Raw genomic sequence first — 14,961 nt, forward strand, 5'->3', positions numbered from 1 at the left:
CGTTTATATTTAACACAGTAGGAGAAGTTAAGGATATTTTGACTTTGAAGTGTTGCTATGTTTCTAGCCGAATATTATTACACTTATTCAATTTTGCTTCAAATATTTCACTAACAACCCCGTATGTCGCTTTAATGGTGTAGAAATGACCTAAATAATTTGCTTACAACCCAGTACCTCCTGAATGTGGTTTGAGAATATGTATGTGTTTTCTTATTTATTATGAAAAATTGAAATAAATTATTAGAGATTTAAGCTTTAAAATGTATGCACAGTAATAAAATTTGGTAAATATGTATATCATACAGATTCCTTAATTCATAGAAAACTCTATCTTTATACGGTTTATCATTAAAAAGTTATTGCAGTTCAAACTTTCAAATGCGATTTTCAAAAAATGACAAAAAATGACAAACGGGTTTGTAGAATTAAGCCAACGAAATTTAATATTAAGATCTTAAAAATAATTATGTGAAAGAAATAAAAAATAAATAAAATAACCGTGTGATCTATAATAATTTAATATTTTTTGAGTGACTCAATGAAGAAGCCATTAGTTGTTTCAATATCTGCACATTTATTTATGTCATTGCTTACCCCAAGCTCATGAGTTTCTCATTTATTACTTATTATGCTGACGACATTATAAATGTATAATTTTATATAAGAAAAAACAACAGATATTTGATAATAACTGTTATATCTTGTTAACCATTTATTAAACATAAGTATCTAAATTATTTTTTTTCAAAATTGTCAGATTTTTTCCGTATGTTGCTATGTATGCATATAATGCTTGTTCAAATACTAAAGTAAATACTTAATAAGGTAAAACGTTGTAGATCCTTAGCCATATTTACCTATGACGGGAACAATAAACGGAGTTACATTTTGGCCCCATGTTCTCCTTTTTTTCTTCGATAATTGCTACACAGATTCTTTTTGTAAATAAAAAATAGAAAATTGTGACTCCTGATATATAAGAACAAGCTTGTAGAATCGTGGAATCGTAATTAATTGTTATGTATAATGTTACTTCAAGTTTTATTTACCATGTACATACACTTAGCTTTATAACCAGACAGGACAATTTACAAATAAAAAAAAGGCAACTGATTATATGTTAAGTTATGTTTAGATACTTGTGATGGTAAGAATGTAGCCAGACTGAAAATGATGTAAAATGACAGTGACAGTCTGACAACATATCTTGGGTATACAGTATACATAGAGAGTCTTCTGTTCTTATCTTCACTCACACATTTTAAAAGTTTCTTGTTAATTGATTGGACGGGAATCCTTAAATTCCAGATAAATAATTTATATAATTTAATTGAAACTTATAGCTTATTTACATACTTTTTATATCTTTTTATAGTTATAGTTACAGATATTGTATACATGTCTTTGATATATTTAAAAAGTCATGTATGTTATAATTATGAAAGTTATAAAGAACTCGTTACTATGTAACTTTATACTCTAACTATTCTATTGTAAATAAACTTTGTCATTTGTTAAAATATGTTATCAAAAGAATTGTTGCTCAGCAGATTTATTAAAATATTTGAATGTATTCATACACCTTGTCATTATATATATATTTTTCATTCTTTTATTCAAATTAGACATATATAGTAAGTATTTATAAATTTCAATAAATTTCTGTTATTATTTATTAAATATTTTAAACAATGATGAGCATAGAATGTTTTTGTTTAATTTGAGTGTGTTGGCATACACAATATTGTCTGTTAGGAGGTACGAGGGGAAGTCAGAAAATATCCGGAATTTTGACTCGTTCTCGAAAACCATTCAACATTTTAAAAAAAATCTTTCTACTCTTTTTCAAAATATTCTCCACCTACGTCTACGCACTTTTGCCATCTTAGTAGGAGCTTTTGTATTCCCGTTGTGAACCATGACGTAGACCTATGTTTTAGGTACTGTGTAACAGCAGATATCACAGCCGCCCTGGTCTTATATTTCTTTCCATCAAGCAATTTGTTCAGTTCTGGAAACAAATAAAAGTCACAGGGAGTGAGATCTGGGCTATAAGGAGGATGAGACAACAACCTCTTCTGTAGCTGCGGCGGTATGGGAGGGGGCGTTATCGTGAAGAAGGAGGACATTTTTCTGTGCTAACCTGTGACGCATTTGCTTCAGCTTTTCTCTGAGATTTTTCAGAATTACTTCCGAATAGTACTTGGCGGTGACAGTTTGACCTTTTGGCATGAAATGAGTAAGTATCATTCCTCGTGAATCCCTAAAGGCAACAAGCATGACTTTGCCAGACGAAGGATACACCTAAAACGTTTTAGGAGGTGGGGAACCAGCTCGTTTCCACTGCTTTGACTGAGCTTTTGTCTCAGGTTCGGAATAATGAACCCACATCTCATCTCCAGTGATAATGCGGTTCAACACTTATCTCCTTCACGATTAAAACGACTTAAATGTTCTTTTGCATTGGTTACTCTGGTTGCCTTTTGATCTGCGGACAGCTGTTTAGGCACCCACCTGGCACTTATCTTACTCATGCCTAGGTGTTCGTGTAAAATTTTGTGTGCCGATGCCTTACCGATGCTAAACTTGTTGGCTACCTCCTCCAAAGTTACTCGACGATTTTTGTTGACAAAAGCTTTAACATTTGCTACCATTGTTGTCGTCACCGCCTCAGCCGGCCGCCCAGTCCTAGGCCTGTCACAAACATTTGTTCTGCTTTCACGAAACTGAGAAACCCAGTTGTAGAAGGTTGAACGTGATACACAGTTATCAGAAAATATTTTTTTAAGCATCTTAAAGATGTGGCAGGGCTTTTCACCTTCTGCAACCAGAAAGTTTATTACAGAGCGTTGTTTCTCTAACAAAGAGTCCATGATAGACGAACACCTATCATATATCAGAGGGCAAAATACTGTGTATTCACAACTATCATTGAAAATAAACTGACCACGTTATTGGCGAATAAATGTAGTTTTCACCAATATATATTGTGTGTATATAGCTGCATGTGGACATTTTCTGACCGTCCCTCGTAAACAAGCCAGGCAATTGTTTATAGTGTGCATGTGAAGTTCTTGTTGCTTTTTATGTGTTTAACATGGCGGTTTTGTGAGTGCGACATACTGGAAATAATATTTCGTTTTTAATGATACTTACCTCAAAATTTATTAAGGGAAATTTTTTCAATTATTTATTTTCTAGAGCAAATGTGCCCTAGAGGGTGGAACTCTTGTGCAAATCGACAGCGAAGCCGTCAACAACTATTTGTACACATTGAGGAGTTACGAAGGTGAGATGATAACTCAGATATTATAAATAATAAAGAAAAGATATCTACAAAACTCTAGTGCGAACAATTTCATTTAAAAAGTTGTGAACACATGACTTCTAAAATGTAAGTCAAGAAATTTTGCTTACTAAATATATTTGTGATGATTCTATGGTAAGCTAATTACTTTGATGAACTATTTAAATGAATTCTTTTACATACAACTCTTTAATGTTTTCCTGTAAGTTTAACTTTAGAAAGCATGGGCACCGCTACGTGGTGTCTTTTGTTTATTTATTTTTAGTATTTTAATCAAAGTTCCGATATAAAACTTCAGTATACAATATGGAAAATTAGCTTTAACATTAAAACTGGATAATTGTCATACCTTTACTTAACCATTATGCCTCAAAAATGCTTTTATGGTTATTTCTCAAAAGCTTTTTAATTTTGGTGTACACTAATTGTATCCAAAAATCATTACTGTAATCATCTTTTTACATCTGCTGTTTTTTGGCTATAAGTACAATTGAATTAGTTTTTTATGGCAGTAAAAATAATATTGGTAATTTACACTTGATAGTGCTGTTCATGAACAGGCTCAAACCAACCGAACCTACAACATTTTTATTTTTTTTCCGTTTTGGACTTTCTCTAGGGAGTCTTATTTTCCATATTCTAACGCCACATCAGCGTTGTTTGTGCCTAGTAGAGGTTGAAAAAGGGTCTCGGCCTGGTGAATTTTCGTATTCTTTGTTCTATAGTAAATCAGTCACATTTGAGGCTTAATTCTTGACTCCATTGTTCTTGATGAATTATATACTGTCTTCAACTTTTAAACATCAACACTACCTTAGACAAATGAGTCCCAAAATATTATGGTTAGCCATCTACTTTTTTCAGTAATCTTCATTCTGATGTAACACTGTTAAAATTCACCACTTTAAAAACTCCTTACTGCTGGCGGATAGTACATCTTTAATCCTTTCGCCAACAAATGAGATCCTGGAGAATACAAAAAAAACTGAGCTGAAGGAGTTCTTCCATAGATCCTCCTTTCAAACTTCGGCTTTGATAACCGCATGGTCTGAAAAAATATGCAACGCTGGTACATTTCGAAGGAAATTATAAGAGGCATTTATGCTGTAATTCTGCTATCTAAAAAAGAAAAAAAACAATGTTTAATCAACCAATGGCTTGATTTGCTAATTCACACAGGAGGGTTTAAATGTTGTGTGCTAAAAAATGCATGCCTGCATGAAAATAGCAGTTTAGACATTATAAACCTAACTTCATTTAACTGCTATAGCAGCTAGCTACAACAACAACCACAACAATCACATCAACTGTGTTATTCTGTGTTATTCTAAATGAGCCAATTATCCATAAACTACACTGTTAAATGATTATAAAATCTCTTGTGTGTATATATTAGCAAATACATTCAGCAACACGGCAGTTTCACTACACTAAAAATACCTATATTTCCAACATGTAAATCACATTTGTCCTGTTCAATTGTCAGTTCTGCTTCATTGAAATACAAGACAATAGTGAAAAATTACAATCTGATTACTACAGCATCAATACTTTGCTGAAACAGCAGTGCATATAATGTGTGGTCCATATGAGCAATAGGCTACTATGGTGCTTGTTCGAATCCCATGACCGGTGCTTCTTGGGCCCCTAAGACCTCTGGAATGAGCTTGCCAATCACTTTTTTACCAATGTATCCAGTCGGAAAACACCACTCCCCAATTCCTTGCAATGCAAGGTTTATCCATTTATCCATAATTTAAAATGCATTTCTTTGAAAAATACTATTTTATATATGAATATAAAATAAGCTATAGATCTAGTAAATTGCTAAACACAGGGTGCAAAAATAACATTTATCAATTTATTAACTGCTTTAAACAAAATTTAAATTTCATTTTTTTAATTTTCAATTGATTTTTACAGTTTTAATTCAATAAAATGTGAAGGTTAAAACTTTAATTATGACCAATTTAAAGATCGTTTAACATGACATAATTCATGTGCTGTGGTATTTTTCGATTGGTTTGTACCAATATTCCTACATCAGCCTTAGAATATGTTGTCTGCTCTTTAACTATTCGTTTGACGTCTTATCTGTGATATGCAGGCTCCATAACCTCTAATCCCCTTTCAAAATTCCATTGTGTTTAGTTCTGCCAATTGCTTTCTCCTTTAGGGTACACGCTTCTTTTACCATACACCGCTTTTCATAGAATGGCACAGAAAAGTCACATTGAATGTTTCAAGATAACCGCCGTATGGACACTTCTGAGGATGTTTCTAAATTTATAAGTTCTTCATTTCATTTTTAAATGTTGAATTCTGCTTAAGCCGGTGCTAGGGGGCGCGGACGATAGTTTGCACTTGACAGTACCTTTCATGAACATGCTCAATTAAACCGAGCCGCCTGTAACATTTTCAATTTTGACGTTTTGGACATTCTTAAGGAATTCTTATTTCTCTGATTTATTTACATTTTGCTCAATATTTGACATTTAATGTCACATTTATCGCTACTTACTTCAGGTAACAAGCATTTTACGTTCTCTTAAATCATTACTTTATATAAGATATATAAAATCATATTTGCCCTTTCTAAAAAGTAAAATGTGTTTATTTCTGAGGCATAATGTGCCTTTATCAATCAATTCAATCAGTTTATTTATTCTGTCGCATCTGTTACCAAACCTACAAATGTACAACAGAAGGTGTTATGTTCTTTTAAACAATTGTAAGGACATAAATACACCCAAGAAGCTTGGATCGGATTGGGTGATGGTGAAACGGAAAATATATTCAAATGGGAGGGCTCGCAACAACGTGTCACATATACAAATTGGAGACCAAATGAACCGAATAATGGGGGATTTAACGAAGATTGTGTTGAAATGACAGTCACTGAAAAATGGAATGACGTCTTCTGCAATAGGAAAAACAGCTATTTTTGTGAACGTTCCCTTACAAGTAAGAAAAATAATATATTTTTTCTTTTAACTTACATATCATTTATGTAAACAGTATCTTGTGTAGCTTATGTAATTTGAATCAATCACAATAATGGTTAAGGAAAAGACTATAGGAATCTTACACCGGCTGCCGGAACAGACCGGAATATCTAGCTTGAGGGTAACTGTTTGCAGCGGTAACGAGGCTCTGCGGAGTTTCCGCTAAACAGTTACCCCGAGAGCTAGATATTCCCGTCTGTACCAACAGTCGGTGTTTGATTCTTTTTCTTTCATATTACATGTCAATTATTTTCGGAACAGAAATTATGGAAACTGATATTCTTATTACGCACTCTTTTCTTATAGTAGCGTATGAACATACAACTTCATTCATAACGGAACAATGACGTCATCCTAAGAATGCGATTCATTCATAAAAGGCGCGCGTCAATGACGTCATTTAAAGCATCCGACTTGTCTTACATGGGGAGATGTAAGACAGAGTTTTCTAGCACAGTTGTTAACTGTAGATAATCCTGTCTGAGATGCAAGAATAATAAAATCTATCATTTGGTTAGATAAAGGATAGGAAAATCTCAGCCCGAGGGTGATCGGTTCTCGCCGGTTCTTCTCGTTGGGATTTCCATATCCTCTATCCAGCCCAATTTTTGATTTTTTTTTTCACCTGGACACACAAGAAACAAAATATTAATATCAGTGACACTACTTCCTATGTGCATTAAAAAGTACTAAGTTTTGAAAAGAGGGGCGGGCCGGGGCTTAGGCGCTTGACATTTTATGGTTGAAATATAGCATTATGTACGCCCGCAAAAAAATCTACTGACCAATTTTATGTATGAAAGATTCAATGAAAATAAATTCATATGAGATCCAACATCAAAAAGCAAGATTATCATTATAAAACACATCAATATTAAAGTCGGAAAGTGTCATAATATAAGTGTTTATAACGAATTCAGTCCATACTTCAATGGTTGACAAAAAGCGTTTACCGTTTGCAAAGATTTTTCTACTTATTCGGTTATTTTGGCCGAATATTCAATTAAAATATATCAAAATGAGATTCGTCATCAAGAAGCATCGTTATTATAACAGAAAAAATGGATGTTTTTCAGGCATAGAATCATAATATCCGATTTTACGAAGAAATTTGCGATATTTTAAAGTGTGCTATTTTGAGTAACATATTGATATTGAAAAGGGCGGACGTTGGTAGAGTAGGACTCATTGCAGTGTAAAAGTTAATATCAATCTATTTTGATTCCGTGGGCAATTAAATAGATTAGCTCACATATTTTTACTACATTTTGTCCTTTTGACGTTTCATTTTGTTAAAATGGGAGTGAATCGCGTATGTATCTGATTTTTCTAATCATCTGACCTTCAAAAATCTATCCCAATATAATTGTGTTATGATGAAAACGTGATAACATATTACGCTCAAAATTATCATTCAAGTCTGATCTCCAAAGAGCTTTTTAGGGGGGTTCAAAATGCTTACCGGAAACCACATATATGTCAACGACCTTTGTTAAACTTAGTTTAACATCCTGAATCTGAAATAAAATGAAAGGCTTTACTATAAAAAAAACTCAATATATATGATAAACAATGGTATTTTCATAGAAAAAAAACTAATAATATTTATTAATGTCAAACAATGTTAAGAACAATTAATGTGTCCGTATTGCGTGCAATTTTACCAAAACATGTTTCCTTAGTTTTAGCACTCAAAGATAAGCCTGATTTTCTTTTTAATTTTGGACGACTTCAAGCATCATTTTACACATCTTGTTACCGAAAAAAGTAAGATAAATAAATATACTAGCTAATAAAAAATGAGAATCTTTATAGTGTTAATTGATTAACGCTGTAATATTAAAACACCCAAAAATCTATTGTAATTCAGTTTTAATAATAAGTATTTGGGCATATACGAGAGTTAAAATTGCACAAATGCATAAATAGAAGCTGTAAATATACAAATACTCACACAAAAGTTTATAAATACAAGTCTATGAAGTATATATGTTTATTTCCATTTATTCGTTTTAGAACTTGCTTGCACTTTTAACTGTTTTTTACTTCGACACCAGTTAAAGCTTAAAACTATGGCAACGGCATAAAAAACTCGATACATACGTTAAATTTAAAACTGCTTTTCCCGGTATCAATATGTTTGATTTGTTAGGTTTTTTATACCATGTTTACAACAGTTCAAAGAAAGTATTATTTTAAAGAATATAGCAATTTATTATCTGATTGACGAACATTGAAGAAGTGTTCGGTCACAAATAATACATCATGTTTCGAAAAGTCTTTCGTCTGTAATTCAATTAGATAACTAGTTTGCTAAACATGAGAGAGCGTGATAGAGAGACACATAGACAGGTTGCGGTGTCCCTGAGAGTGACTTTTTGTTCAATGATTGGAAAACTAAATTTGCCTTATATTTTACATATGTATTTATGGATATTCTTAATCTTTCCCTGTCTGTAATGAAAAACGTATAAAATGTTAAATACATTTTCATATGAATTGATATTTTCAAGAATTTTATCATGCGGGAAAATAGCGACTGATCGTCTTTTTATGCCCCCACAGAGTGGGAGCATATAGCGTTGCACTTGTCCGTCCGAGTGTCTGTACGTCTGTCCGTCCGTCCGTACGTCCCGAAATCTTGTGAACGCAACTCCTCTTAAACCGGATGGCAGATTTTGCTTAAACTTCCAGGGATGAACAACCTTAATTTGTAGATGGTAGTAAAGGAAGGAATTTTTGCTGCGACCAAATTTAACAGAATTATGGCCCTTTGTTGATTTTTTCACTATATACTATGTAGAAATTTTGTGAATGCAACTCCTCTTAAACCGGAAGGCAGATTTTGCTTAAACTTCCAGGGATGAACAACCTTAATGTGTAGATGGTAGTAAAGGAAGGAATTTTTGCTGCGACCAAATTTAACAGAATTATGGCCCTTTGTTGATTTTTCACTATATACAATATAGAAATTTTGTGAACGCAACTCCTCTTAAACCGGATGGCAGATTTTGCTTAAACTTCCAGGGATGAGCAACCTTAATGTGTAGATTGTAGTAAAGGAAGGAATTTTTGCTGCGACCAAATTTAACAGAATTATGGCCCTTTGTTGATTTTTTCACTATATACTATGTAGAAATTTTGTGAACGCAACTCCTCCTAAACCGGATGGCAGATTTTGCTTAAATTTCCAGGGATGAACAACCTTAATGTGTAGATGGTAGTAAAGGAAGGAATTTTTCCTGCGACCAAATTTAACAGAATGATGGCCCTTTGTTGATTTTTTCACTATATACTATGTAGAAATTTTTGTGAACGCAACTCCTTTTAAACCGGATGGCAGATTTTGCTTAAACTTCAAGGGATGGACAACCTTAATGTGTAGATGGTAGTAAAGGAAGGAATTTTTGCTGCGACCAAATTTAACAGAATTATGGCCCTTTGTTGATTTTTTTCACAATATACTATGTAGAAATTTTGTGAACACAACTCCTCTTAAACCGGATGGCAGATTTTGCTTAAACTTCTAGGGATGAGCAACCTTAATGTGTAGATGGTAGTAAAGGAAGGAATTTTTGCTGCGACCAAATTTAACAGAATTATGGCCCTTTGTTGATTTCTTTCACAATATACTATGTAGAAATTTTGTGAACACAACTCCTCTTAAACCGGATGGCAAATTTTGTTTAAACTTCTAGGGATGAACAACCTTAATGTGTAGATGGTAGTGTAGGAAGATATTTTTGCTGCGACCAAATTTAACAGAATTATGGCCCTTTGTTGATTTTTAGTTTTCAACTTGTGGCACATGTAGTCCAAAAAATATTTGACCTAGAGTCATAAGATTGATAAGATTGACAGAACAGTGGCCTGTGGGGGCATCCGTGTCCTATGGACACATTTCTAGTTTTTAACTTATCTTCAAATATAGCTATTCTAGTTTTTAATAATCATGTACGAAAGTCTAAAACATTTAAGAAAAACTGGTGCAAAGAGGGCAAATAATGATTAAACACTAATCTTATGATTTGTTTTTCTCCTCAATGTAGAATCATGTCCTAGTGGTTGGAGCTTGTCAAGTGGTCGTTGTTATATATTCAAAAATGCGAAAGTGGACTGGTCTACCGCAAAGGTAACAAATAAATAATTTATATGGCAATGTTAATTGCTTCTAAACTACAGGATCGCGCAGATGTATTAGCTACTGTCATTCGTATATGTGATTGGTGAAAACATAAATGGAGTAGTTTATACCGTTAATAACGTCTATACTATATCAGCTTAAAGTCTAAACTTTACTTCTATACTAATTTTTTTCTTTCGTATCAATGCATTAAGCACAGTGTGTTCAAGTAATACCCGGACAGGCTGGTAGAATCCAATAGATTGAGATTAACTCTTTTGTTTATGATGAATGATATCTTAATTTTTATATCACTACAGTATATTTAATAGCTCCATTTGATACAAACGAAACATTGCCAAGACTATATTATCTTCTTTTTGCATAAAATTTTAAGGACAAATGTGACTCTGAAATGCTATTATCTTTATTTCCTAAAAGCTTGATGTCAAGTTATTATTTCCAAATTGTTACTCATTGACGATTTGTATGTACCATCATTTGCTTATGTTGCTTATTGACAACATGTACAGTTACAGTAATTTAGTATTTTGTACGGAAATCAAAAAACTACTTCGATTATATTTCTACTTTTATGACGGAGAATTTATATTCATCAGGTGATAAGCATTTAACATCCTCTAAAACCATTACATTTGCCTTTTCTAAACATGAAGGGACAAAAATCGTTTCTGAGGCATAACGGGCATTGAACACTTAGTAATGTATCAATTATTATAGGAGAGGAATCATTCTTTTGATGAAGAGAAACATAAAATCTTTCAAGAAGTCACATGTTTGATTTCATGGACAATTATTTTAAAATGCAATGACATGCCTGAAATAAAAATACTCTTGAATTCTAAGGAAAAGTAATAAATATTCGTATCAAGTAATTTTTAAGGAATAAAACGATTTAAAAGATTACGATATAAAATTATAATGAACAATAACTCATCGCAATGATTATAAAGAAACGTAAGAAACGTAAGACTAACTCCCTAAATAACATTTTCTTGGAGCTGGGGGCCCACTCAAATGGTCATAATCTTATAATGAATTATAAAACAATAAACATCGACAAAGTATGTTTTGTGGTTACAATATTCTATTATATACGAGTTGTACATTCATGCAGTATGAACCAGACTTTGTAGATGTTTAAATATTTTTTAACATTATGTGTTAGGAAATGTATCTTAAAAACTTGAAATATGTAAAGAAGATGGGATGCCTCAACAACACCATTTTTGTCATTCTACAGACTGGCAGCATAATAATATAATATGAAAAACATGATATGATATGAGCATTAATATTTAGATCTTAAAAATATGTAAAAAATAGAAAAATAAATAAAATAACCGTATGATCTATTTGTAATTTAATAATTTTGTGAGTGACACAATAAAGAAGACATTAGTTTTTTCGATATCTGCACATTTATTAATGCCATTGCTTACCAAAACCCCATGCGTTTCTCATTTGTTACTTATTGTGCTGACGAGATTATTAATATTATAACATTTTTTATATCAGAAACAAAAACAGATATTTGATGATAAATATTATATATTGTTAACCATTTATTAAATCAGTATTTTAAATCATTTTTTCAAAATTGTCTGGATTTTCCGTAAGTTACCAGTATGCATATTATGATTGTTCAAATACTAAAGTAAATAGTTATAAGGTAAAAAGTTATAGATCCTTAGCCATATTTTACCTATGAGGGGAACAATAAACGGAGTTACATTTTTTGGCTGCATGTTCTGCTTTTTACTTCATCATTTGCAGTTTAAGATAAATGTACTAGAAAATATCGATAATTATAAAATAAAAAATTGTGACTTCACATTAAGAAAATATACTATTAGGAAAACTCTACGAGTAATAGGTGGTCATAATATAAATATGTAGTGTCATTAAAAAACTGGCATTTTGTTTAAAAAAAGGACATACTTTACTTGGCCTGTAGTAGGGAGGACAGCGTCCCATACATAGTTTATTCATTATTTTATTCAAATTAAACATATTAAGTAAATTGTTTATCAATTTCAATTAATTTCTGTTATTAAAATATTTTATACAATGATGAGCATAGTATATCTTTTAAGAGTGTGTTTTGGCATACACATTTTGTCTGTAATGACATCAATAACAAGCAAGGCATTTGTCAATAGTTTGCGTGTGAAGTTCCTGTTACATTTTATATGTTTGACGGTTTATTGATTGTGACATACTGAAAACAATATTTAGGTTATTATATGATACTTACATCAAAATTTATTGATGTATTTATTTTCAATTATTTATTTTCCAGAGGAACTGCGCCCTTGAGGGTGGAACTCTTGCGCAAGTCGACAGCAAAGCCGTCAACAACTTTCTGAACACATTGAGGAGTAACACAGGTGATGTGATAACTCAGAATAATTATACATTATACAGAAAATATATCAACATAACTCAAGTGCATACGATTCAATTTAACAAGATGTTGACAAATGACTTCTAGGATGTAAATAAATACGTTTTGCTCACTAATTATATTGATCAATTTGTGATATGCTAATTACTGTGATGAACTATTTAAATGAATTCTTTTACATACTACCCTTTCATTTTTTCCGGTGAGTTTAACTTTAAAAGGCATGGGCACCGCTACGTGGTGGCTTTTGTTTATTTAGTGTCAGTATTTTAATCAAAGTTTCGAGATAAAAACTGCAAAATACAATCTGAAAATAAGCTTTGGATGATTAACATACCTGACCTTACCCATTATGCCTCAGAAATGCTCTTATTGTTATTTCTCAAAAGTTTTTTAATTTTGGTGTACTCTTATTTTATCCAAAAATCAACTCATAGGCTATTTACTGGTACCATCTTTTTTCATCTGTTGCTTTTTGGCAATAAGTACAATTGGATAAGTATTTTGTACGGAAGTAAAAATACTATTGGTAGTTTGCACTTGATAGAACTGTTCATGAACAGGCTCAATCAAACCGAACCTGCAACATTTTCATAATTTTCGTTTTGGACTTTCTTTAAGGAGTCTAATTTTCACTATTTTATCGCTACATCAGCGTTGTTTGTGCCGTGTTGAAGTTGTAAAAGTCACCCCGTACATTAAATAAGAGATTTTATATTTCCGATCCTGAAAGATCGTTCAACATTACATTATTGTTGTGTTGTGGTATTTTTCGATTTGGGTTGTACCAATACAGTACCTTTCATGAACAGACTCAAACAAACCGAACATGCAACATTTTCAATTTTGCCGTTTTGGACTTTCTTGAGGGCTTCCTATTTCTCTAATTTGTTTACATTTTGCTCCTTTTATGACAAATTATGTGACATTTATCGCTACCTAATTCAGGTAACGAACATCTTCTATTCTCAAAATTATTATTTTATATAAGATATATAAAGTCATATTTGCCCTTTCTAAAAATGTAAAATTTGTTTGTTTCTGAGGCATAATGTGCCTTAATAAATTAATTCAATCAGTTTATTTATTCTGTCGCATCTGTTACAAGAGATACAAATGTATAACAGAAGGTGTTATGTTCTTTTAAAACAATTTTAAGGACATTCAACCGTAGAAGCTTGGATCGGATTGGGGTGATGCTGAAACGGAAAATATATTCAAATGGGACGGCACGAAAAACAACGTGCCACATATACAAATTGGGACACAAAGGAACCGAATAATGGCAAAAAAAGATATGAAGAAGGAAAATTGTGTTGAAATGACAGCTACCTAAAAAATGGAATGACTACGGCTGCAGTAATGCAATAAGCTATTTTTGTGAACGTTCTCCTAGAGGTAAGTTAAAGAGTATGATTTTTTTCTTTAAAACATATCATTTATGTTAACAATATTTAAAGGTGTAACTGATGTGATATTATGAATCAATTCTCAATCAAGGTTAAGGAAAAGACAAGTTATGATGGAATCTGTCGTATGTTTAATATTCCATAAAAGGCAACACTGTTTTTTTTAAATTGTCATTGTTATTTTTGTTTCAAAATTCAAAATATTACAAGACCATGTTAAATGTTGAATTATGCATAAGCCGGTGCTAGTGGGCGTGAAGTTACCACTGTTGTCCATAAACAGGCTCAATCAAACCAAGCCTGCAACATTTCAATTTCGTTGTGTTGGGCTTTCTTCAGGTATTTCTGTTTTGGGTTTTGATGCCCCCACAAAGTGGGGAGCATATAGCGTTGCACTTGTCCGTACGTCCGTACGTCTGTCCGTACGTCCCGAAATCTTGTGAACGCAACTCCTCTTATACCAGATGGCAGATTTTGCTTAAACTTCCAGGGATGAACAACCTTAATGTGTAGATGGAAGTAAAGGGAGGAATTTTTGCTGCGACCATATTTAACAGAATTATGGCCCTTTGTTGATTTTTTTACTATATATCATATATATGTTGTCAGTGGGGGCATCCGTGTACTTTGGACACAGTTCTAGTTTATATTTTAAATATTGTGTTACGTTGTTTTTTTTTTCAGTT

At 32.3% G+C, this 14,961-nt stretch overlaps 1 protein-coding gene across 1 annotated transcript; it reads left to right on the plus strand.

Moving 5' to 3' along the window:
* Window positions 1–3,204: 3,204 nt before the first annotated feature.
* Window positions 3,205–14,153, plus strand: LOC132729782 (macrophage mannose receptor 1-like; the record flags this gene model as incomplete). The annotated part of the gene is made up of 5 exons (XM_060715602.1): window positions 3,205–3,292; window positions 6,047–6,274; window positions 10,365–10,447; window positions 12,762–12,849; window positions 14,026–14,153. Coding segments are annotated over 5 exons (525 nt in total), but the record flags the coding sequence as incomplete, so codon positions are not given.
* Between the last annotated feature and the right edge of the window lie 808 nt (window positions 14,154–14,961).

Source organism: Ruditapes philippinarum, unplaced genomic scaffold, assembly GCF_026571515.1.
Source record: "Ruditapes philippinarum isolate M1 unplaced genomic scaffold, ASM2657151v2 ctg3471_1_1_1_1, whole genome shotgun sequence".
NCBI classification, from domain to species: Eukaryota; Metazoa; Mollusca; class Bivalvia; order Venerida; family Veneridae; genus Ruditapes; species Ruditapes philippinarum.